Raw genomic sequence first — 9577 nt, 5'->3', positions numbered from 1 at the left:
GTATAAGGAACGAAATGAAGGTCGGGGCGATGTTTCCTCGACCCCATCCAGGCCAGGTCGTCTCCGAGTCGTGCCCGGATCGGCTTTGATCGATGGCGGCCGGTTCGAGAAGCTTCCCGAGTATACCGGATGCTGTATTTGGTCCTCGCCACTGCTCAGCCACATCCACTCCCGCACACTCCATCCACACATCTACCGTCTCTCCGAGCACACAAGCCTACACAAGCTCATTGAATATCGATCCTCTCTGCTTGCAAGCATGCCTCTCAACTACTCCAAGTGGGATGCACTCGAGGTCAGTGCCGATTTCACCCCACCGCGACGTCTTGCCGACGCGACGATGCACTAGATCTCCGACGATTCAGACATCGAGGGACACCCGAACGTCGACCACAAGTCTCTGGTAAGGTGCGTCTCGGCTCGGTGCTGAAGATGACGCGTTATGACCTTTGTTGCAGATGGAAGCAGCGCGACATACACGAGAAGCGCGAGGTACGCCGACGCCGTACGGCACAGCTGGAAGCAGACATCGCGTGCAATGATGTGCTTGGACCGCGGTTGCGTACCATCGCGGACGAGGTCGCAGCACAAGGGCCCCCACGTTTCTCTTCCCTGACGGAGCAGTTCAAGGCTAGCCCGTCCCCCGACAAGCCACCCACCGACGCGCCCGGTCAGAAGACCTACGACGACATGCTGCTCTCGTTGATGCTGCAAGTGTGGGATGAGATCAAGAGGTCGGGCATGGAACCTGACGACCCGAAGCTGGGTGATGCGCTAGAGGCTGGCTTGAGGAAGCACATCAAGCAGATGGGCGAGCACCAAGCGAAGCTGAGGAAGGAGCTGGAACAGCTGGAGGAGGAGTCAAAGAAAAAGATCACGAGCGATGATATTCATGAGGGATGGGAGTCGCATGTGAGTGTGCCAGACCATACAGACATGCATCGCGGCACTAACGATCACCAAGTATGTGCCCCCACAGCCTGCTCCCCCACCCATCAAGGGTGCCAAGGTCGACCCTCCAAAGAACAAAGCTACGAGCGCGAAGACCGAGTTCGAGGTCATCAACCCGAAGGGTGTCGATGTCGCGGTCGATACGTTCAAGGAAGCCACCCCGTCCGCCCCATCCGCCTCGCTTAGCACCGACGACGACGAGCTGCCCGAGTTGACACCGTCACTAGAGCAGTTCTCTCGCCTTCCGTTGCGCGGTTACGAGCAATCCTGGGAGTTCATCAAGAACCACCGGGACGTCATGGTTCCAGGTGCCTCAGACGCCTTGCTCGTAGCCGGGTTTACAGCGGAAAGCAACGGGCAGTACCGTTACGCACAGCAGTGCGTGAACCAAAGTCTGCTCATTCAGTACTGCGAGAAGCTCGGTGGCGATGGCGTGCGCGTCTTCTTCCGAAAGTGAGTGGCTCGGTCACGCTGCTGCGTTAGTGGTGCTCAGCCCCTTCGGCAGGATGATCGACCGCGATCCTCGAGCGTCCGCCGTGTTCGAGAAGGATGTCGCAGACACGTACAAGCACCTCAAGGAGCGCGTCCGGATCTCCAAGGCGGAAGCGACAGCGGCGGAGGGCTCCGAGCAGATCCAGCTCGTTCCCGAAGACCCGTCGCAGAAGATCTCGTTCAACGTCCCCGACGGCGCGCCGCCCGAAAACCTCCAGCTCGAGGGCGAGGGCCTCGAAGACGTCAACATTGAGGACGTGCGCAAGATGCTGCAGCTGCGGTGGGACGTCTTCGACGGCTTCCCGCCGGAGCTGCAGGAGGCGCTGAAAACGCAGGAGCTCGACAAGGTGAACAAGGTGCTGGGGAACATGAAGGTCGACGACGCGGAGCAGGTCGTCAAGATGCTCGATATCGCCGGTATCTTGAACTTCTCCGACGGCGGGATTCGGGACGAGACGGGGAAGGAGGATAAGGGCAAGGGCAAGGCAGTAGCGTGAGGCGTGTCCGTCGCGCAGGCTGATGTAGTTTGGTACGATCTCGTTGTCATTCCGTCGCCGTCGTGTTGCTGTGTATCGTCGTAGTACCGCAGGAAGTCTCAAACCAAATGTAGCATTCTAGTGCGCCCACAACGATTTGACAGTGCTACTTGTCCGGTGCGCAGTGCTTCGAGAACATGCTTCGAGAACAACATTGTATGTTTACAACTTTCATTCGCGGGATTTACTTCGCTGAATCAATGTCTGAGATGCGGGCCCATCAGATCGTAATCTGGCATCAATGATCGGTGGCACAAGGACAATGTCCCGTTTGAGTCCACGAATACTATAGTAAGCGGAGTGACCAGGATCAAACAACGACCCTCCTTCCTCGTCTGCAGGTATCAAAACCGCAAGGCATCTCTATTTCCGAAGCGTCGACCTTTAGGAGATGTCGTTGAACGGTCACTCACCCTCAATGGAGTTAATCGATAATCCTCGAAGTCGACCCGTTGCAATCCGAGATTATATCCCAGGTCTGTCAGCACCAGCCGTTCGGCCCATAGTGCAAACGGTGTCTATGAACGGGTTTACTCCCGGAGGTGTCCGCCGGTGAAGAAAATTGTTGAGGACCTTATCTAGGGTCACTCCTGCACGCGCATACCAGCCTCGCAACCTTGCTTAACGCGATGGCGCAGTCCACTGGCCTGCATAACGAGGACGGCGATCTCGATGATGCGCAGGATGAGGCTCACCCTGAGCCGTCGCCCCAGACCGTTCTCCTTCCTAGGTTGCACACCGTGCACCTTGATTCGCACGACATGAGGCAGTTCACGAGCCCACTGCACCTCAGTGTCTGGGAGAACTGGAGGTGTACCTGGCTGAACGGGCTGAACGCGGCGGAAGGCCAAAACGACTCAAGGTGACGCAATGCCCGCACCTAGAACTGACATGATTGGTCGCTTGGAGGCCCGGGTCGGACGTCGCGACCAAGATCGACTGGGACAGCGTGATACTGACACGTCAGGATCCTCGGGAGTGATTCGCATACTATTGAGATATTGACTACCCTGGCTTTCACCATGTGAGGTAAAGTGACTACAAAAGAGACTTCAATGTAAGGGCTCAATGTACATGACACTGCAGAAGCGTACACTACTGTAATAAGGCAAATCAGATTACATGAAACGTCATCCCCTCCTCGTCTCCGAAAGCCGGTATGAAGTGATTTTCAAACAGATCGGGGTCGGTCAACAAATCGAAACCATTCTCCCAGCGATAGTCATCTATGTTCGTGGTGTTTCGTTGATAGTCAACGGTGCCGTCCCAGTCCACGTCGCGCACGACTTCGTTCAACAGATCGATCTCCTCCCTATCAACGTTGACAGGGTGGACGATGCGCAGTTGTTCAATCTCGGCGCCACACTCGTACCGGTCCGTGAAACAATCGAGAAGGCCATCGACGAGTCTCGCATTGAGGACCCCTGTGATGAGCTCACTATAGCCCTGCTCGCTGAAGAAACATTCTATCAATGTGAGGCGACGGAGTTGCGGGAGGACGTAATGATAGAAGTGGCCCTCGCCATTTTCCTTCCGCTCTCCAAGGCGTCGCTCGAGTAGCACCTCCGAGAGCCAGTTGCACGACGCGGAGTTGATAACGAAGAGCTTTGTGACCTTGTCCGTCGAATGGAGAAGGGTGCGCCATGCGGCCAGCGGAAACCAGCGGGCTGCGATGAAGAGGTTGCGAATGTCACGGATAGGGAAGAGTCGGCAGATATCCATGATCATGATGACGAGATCCATCCGGTGGAAGCGTATCTCGAAGTCGGGAGTGTACTTTTCGAGCACGCTTGCAGTATCCCGCATCGCATGGTGGTCGATATCTGTTTGATATGCCTTCAAGTGGACACAATCTGACCAGTGACCAGAGAAGTCGGCACGGAGAGTCAAGAAAGTCCCCAAGCTAGCCATCTTGGTCGCCACAGCGGTGAGGAGTGCTGCACCAAATGGCGTTGTGTCCCCTTCCAATTGCAGAGAAAGGCGCGACAGCGAAGGAGTTTCCAAATACGTGAGAAGGCAGGCGCAGTTGGATGGAGTTTCCCGGACACGTAGATGTCGCAGATGAGGCAAGGATGCTCGGGTCGAAGCCGTCGGGACCACGGTCTGGTCGAACGGTGCAGCTAGCGATGTCTCTATGACAAGCTCCTCGAGGAGGCTCATCTGAGAGAGAGCATCGAGCATATTTGGAGCGTCGACTAGTGCTTTGTATCGTTGTTGTACGACGCCGGTGATGGTCAAATGTGTCAGTTGCGGCAACAGAAATTGGTTCCATTGCAGATGGAGATTGTGCACCTCAAGGCGCCGGAGACGATGAGCCCCAGCGCGGTGCACCAACGACTGGATATGATGGTGCTCGGCGGAGGACGTATGTGGGGCATATCCGTACTGGATGGTCAACGACTCAAGAAGCGAAACCGGTCCGTCCAGCAAATGCAGTGTCCTGTCCGGGAGCGGACGCTTGACAGTGACGGACAGCGAGCGTATACGCGCCAGGTGCGACAACACAAGCGCCGCCGTCTCCTCCGATTCTTCGTGCACCAAGGGTCGCGAGCTTCCGAACGCCGGTACGTCTTCCACTGGGTAAGTCATGGTCACGTACAGGGGCACCTTCTTGGATCGCGCCAGTAATTCCGTCGTCCACTCGCGCCGCGTCACCGTCAAGTTGCACCAGAGGGCAGGGCAACTTAGCGCCACGAAGCGCCAGTACTTGCAGACATGGGACACGCATATCCAGCCATACAGTGTCCAAGTCGGCCACACGCTGGAATATGCATCACTGCCGTCGACAGCAGCCGCATGCAAAAAAACTTCGGAGAGGATCTCTGCAGGAAGCTCAGATATGGGTGCGAGGCGGTTTAAACGCGATTTGAGGTCGATGAGGTAGTTCGAAAAGCGGGTTATTTCGTCTGCAATCGCCTGGCGAGTATGTGGCGCCGGCGAGGCTGGGTTTGTACGGCATTCGCTCACGTCCATTTGAGTACCCAAACTGTGGAGGTTTACGGTAAGTGAGCTACAGCAGCATCGAGAGCTTATACAACATACAGAGGCGGCAGTGAGTGTGTAACGGCGCTCAGAGTCAGACGTGGTAATGGGGCGAGAACAAAGAGCGACTCAGGCTGTGCGATCAAGATACGATCTCAGCCACACTCGATCACTGACGCCGGTGTTGTCAACGCTTCTGTAATGGGCAAGGTCGGCTCGGGCGGTCGTAGTGGCTGCGGTCGCGCGGAACGGGCGGAGCGAGCTAGACCGCGCACGAGAAGGACCCATATACATGCTGGTGTTGGAATGGCGAAAAGCTACGTGACGGTACAGGCTGGCGCGATATATCTACGTGCTGATATAAGCATGTGGCGGGCGCGCCCGTTCAAACAGCTTCCATCAACTTCGCGCCGGGTTCCTACATAGTATGAGTACTACACACCCGCGTGCGTGCAAAGTGCGACGATGTACACGTAGTGCGGACTGGGAGTGAGATCTCTTCTTGTCCGGCAACTGATAGTCAGAATACGTGCTATGATATTGTGGTCAACGAAAACTAAGTACTATGACACTGATTTTGATATTGTGAAAGGAGAAATGTGTGCGTTACGATAAACAATACATGCTGTCCCAGCAAACGACATAGGCAAGCAAGCCTAGAAGAAGCCGCCATCCCACATGCCCCCGTAGCCCCAAAAGGGAGCATCTTCATAGGGATCAATTTCGCTTTCCTCAAAGTCGTCGTACAAATCGTCCGTGAAGCGTTCCTTTTCATCGTACTGTATTGTCTCATCCCAGCCCACGTAGCGCACAACCTCCTTCAGCTCGTCGATCTCTGACCGCGAAATGTTGATAGGGCGGATGATGTGCAGGTGCTCGATCTCCACGCCATACTCGTACCGCGCCATGAAGCAGTCGAGCAGACGCCCAGTGAGCCTGTCCTCGTCCTCAAACTCTTTGTCACCACCGTATTCATACTCGTCGCTGTGGTCTCCGAAGTAACAGTCCTCCAGAATGAGGTGACGGAGCTGGGGCAGTACGTATGCGTTCTTCTTGCTTCCGCAGTGCTGATCGATAAGCACTTCCGGGAGAGGGTCATCGTTCGCGCCATCCATGATACTGAGCTCCGTGACATTCCGCGTGCTCTCGAGGAGAGCGAGCCACGACTCATTGGACAATGACGTCCCGGAGACGAAGAGATATTGAACGTCACGGATGGGGAACAGTTCACAGGCCTTGGTGATGACAACTTCAACGTCGAATCGCCCGAAGCGCACCTCCAGTTCAGGAGTGTGCTCGTCCGGCCGGCCCGCACCGTTTTTCATCGCTTCGCATCCGAAGCCCCTTCTGAATGCCTGCAAGTTCAGCGCCATGCGGGTGAGGGTGACAACAAAGCTGAGCAGGGTCCCCAAGCTAGACGTCTTGGCAGCTATGGCAGCGAGGAGATCACCCCGCAATGGCCTTGGACAATGCGAGTCTACTTCCACGAAGATGCGCGAGAGGGCCGAGGTCGTCAAGTGATTTAGGAGGCAGATGGTGTTCGGCGTAGTATCCGAGATGCGCAGGGACCACAGATTAGGCAAGGAGGCTTGAGTTGACGCCATCGGGACTTGATTATAGTCGGCAGGTACGGTCATTGCTGACTCAATCACGAGCTCTTCGAGGCGACACATCTGCGCGATGGCAGCAAGCATAGTTTCGGGGGCGACATGTATTCTGGCCTGACGGGGTTTGTTGGAGATGGTCAAGTGTGTCAGGTGCGGCAACGAAGTCTTGTGCCAGTGCAGGGAGACGGCGTGTAGCTCCAGATGTCGGAGACGGACAGTCTCGGGATGGAGCAACAGATGGTGAATATGGGCATGCTCGCCGAGGGAAGTGTGCATGACATCCTCGCACCGGACAGTCAGCGATTCGAGACAAGGGGCGGGCCCGTCCAGCAGTTGTAAGGTCTTCTCTGTCAACGGACGCATACCAGTGGTCGTGATAGACAACGAGCGTACGCGTGACATATGCGAGAGCACCAGCGCCAGTGACTCCTCCTTCGGTGATATGCGAGACGACATGCTGGGCGAGGTCCGCAAGTCTATAGTGACATACAGGGGCGCCTTTTTGGATCGCTCCAGTAGCTCCTCCGTCCACTCATGCTGCGTCGTCACCGCCAATTTTCCCCAAAGGGCAGGGCAGCCCAGCGCCACGTTGCGCCAGTGCCTGCAGACGTGGGAGATGCGAATCCAGCCATATGGGCGGGTGGACCACGACAGGCTAGCATAGGGGCCCGCCGTACGCATGAACACTTCGGAGAGCACCTCCGGAGGAAGTACGGATATGGGTGCGAAGGTGTTCAGGCGCGATCTGAGGTCGAAGACGTGATTCAGGTAGCGAGCGATCTCGTCCTCAATCGCTTTGCGAGTTTGGGGCACCGGCAGGGCCGGACTCGCATGGCTACTGCTTGCATCCATGATGCCTCGGCGAGCCTGCAGCAACGGTGTAAAGTGAGCAGTGGACCGCATTGCCTAAACTGTGTGCAACATACAGAGATGGCAGGGTCAGTACAACGACGTGATGTAAATAGTTGAGGCAAGGTCAAGGTGAGTGTCGTGGTCCGATGTTGGCGAGGTCAAACACTATTTAAATAATTTCAAATACCACGGGCCGGCGGGAGTCGATCTCAGCCACTCACGCCACTCTCAGCCACTGGCATATTGGCATTTATAAGAGCCGCACGCTACTTGCCACGGAAGGTACTTATGTACCCTAGCCTGCGCCCGGCGATATCTGTACTAGTAGTACTGTCCCAGATTCAATACGATGATAGTTGCCTCCGATATATCGTTCCTATTACTACATAGGGGGAAGTCCGTATCAACTCTACCAGTACTGCTCGCGATACTCGCCATGGTAGTACTCAGCAACAACTGTGCGCAAGCAATAACTTACCACATTGCGCAAACCGAATTTTGAATGTGATCACCAGAAATATCGAAAGATGGACCTGATGTTGAGTCGTTGACCCCACGAGCAGGAACTCGCAGTGAGTCGAAAGCCTAGATCGACATTCTCGGAGTCCCCAACTCATAGATCTCCGCGTGTTCCTTCAGACGCATGACGGCGAACCAGATACTGTACGATGTGAGCGGAATATAAAGCTTCAGGATTCTCAGTTGGTTAGACAGGCCTCGTGCGAGCGAGAGGGCGGAGGGATACGATTCCGGCGATTTTAATGCGGTCAACCGTGCATCTCGAATCAAGATATGTAACTGCACCCGTCTGTCCAGTGGTGTGAAACAAGCAGTGGGCATCCCGAGGTGCCAACGAGTTGATGCGTACAGTCGCGAAAGCGGGATGAATGAGTGGACAGGAGCCAGGTATGCCGCTGTCTTCCCGCATCCTAGGAGCGCACAGGGACTTGATCGCGTTGAAGCCCGAAGCCCCCGCGAGAAGCAAGAGGGAGGCGGTAAGAAGCTGGCAGGAGGTGGCCATAAGTAGTACTGGCAGGGCGTGCCTATGCGTGTACGGGTGAGGGTCGCGTGACGGGATCTGCGCTGCAGGAGGTTCCCTGATTCGGCAAGTCAGACAGCTTAGCCGAGAGATTGAAGAGGGCCGCCAGCGGTGCGATGCGAGCGAGGCTCTGCTCTTCCCAGCCCGCACCTGCACTGCGACGGCCTGCTGTCCTGCTCGTCGCTGCTGCCCGTCATGCTCTCGTTCACGATTTACGCGTTGTTCTTCTTGCTCGCTGCCGTCCATGCCATTCCCCTGAGACGTGCGCTGGAGGAACGCGACGTGATCAGCCCACCTATAACGAGTCCCGATGCAAGCACGGTGTGGAATGTAGGCGAGACGGTGACGGTGACATGGTATGTGGCTTGTGCTGCCCTTCGAGTGTGTGCTGACTTTCGGCGGTGTCGCGTTGCAGGGACTTGTCCGCCCTGCCGTCCGATGTCAATTTTACTGGAGTTACTGGGAAGTTGGTACTGGGTTACGACACTTGGAATAGTGAGAACCTTATGCTCGGTGAGTACCAACGCGTTCAGAATGTACATGCAGCCGAGCGCTGACATTAATGACGCACTCAGATACCCCGCTTGCGCAGAAGTTCCTGCTAAGCGCCGGCCAGGTCTCGTTCGCAGTACCTTCTGTACCGACGCGCAACAACTACATCGTGGATCGTGGGTCTTGTTATATCAATGATATCGCATACACTCACCTCATTGCTATCAGTGTTCGGTGACTCCGGAAACATCAGCCCGAACTTCACCATCATCGGCACCTCGGACGCTTCGAGCGCTGCTTCGACAGCGGCTGCATCCACTTCCGTAGCTGGTATGTCCTTCCTCCCTCCATCCCGCTCTTCTCTTCACAGCTCGCTGCCCCAGTCTCTGAAACGACCTCTGAGTCCGTCTCCGTGACCGTAACGACCGAACTATCGACAACCGTGACGACCGTCCCATCGCAGACAGACACTGTCTCGTCTGCCGATACGCCGTCCAGCACCCCGAGCACCGTATCCTCTGCATCCCCCTCATTTCCCACTTCTGTGCCGTCTGTGTCGACTGCATCTGCTGCATCCTCAGCTCCTATTTCGTCGAGCTCGGTCTCTGCTGCCAGCGATGCCAGCG

The 9577-nt window shown here is 56.0% G+C and overlaps 1 protein-coding gene across 1 annotated transcript; it reads left to right on the top strand.

Moving 5' to 3' along the window:
* Positions 1 to 259: 259 nt before the first annotated feature.
* Positions 260 to 2961, top strand: B0H18DRAFT_1126673 (Cdc37 N terminal kinase binding-domain-containing protein; the record flags this gene model as incomplete). Its single annotated transcript, XM_048035196.1, has 7 exons — positions 260 to 295; positions 350 to 408; positions 459 to 912; positions 965 to 1404; positions 1457 to 1936; positions 2587 to 2841; positions 2889 to 2961. 7 exons carry the CDS (start codon positions 260 to 262, stop codon positions 2959 to 2961), a joined length of 1797 nt encoding a protein of 598 aa, XP_047885729.1.
* Positions 2962 to 9577: the final 6616 nt, after the last annotated feature.

Source organism: Fomitopsis serialis (assembly GCF_022376445.1).
Source record: "Fomitopsis serialis strain Sig1Antser10 chromosome Unknown B0H18scaffold_210, whole genome shotgun sequence".
Taxonomy (NCBI): Eukaryota; Fungi; Basidiomycota; class Agaricomycetes; order Polyporales; family Fomitopsidaceae; genus Fomitopsis; species Fomitopsis serialis.
This window is presented reverse-complemented; position numbering and strand designations above follow the sequence as displayed.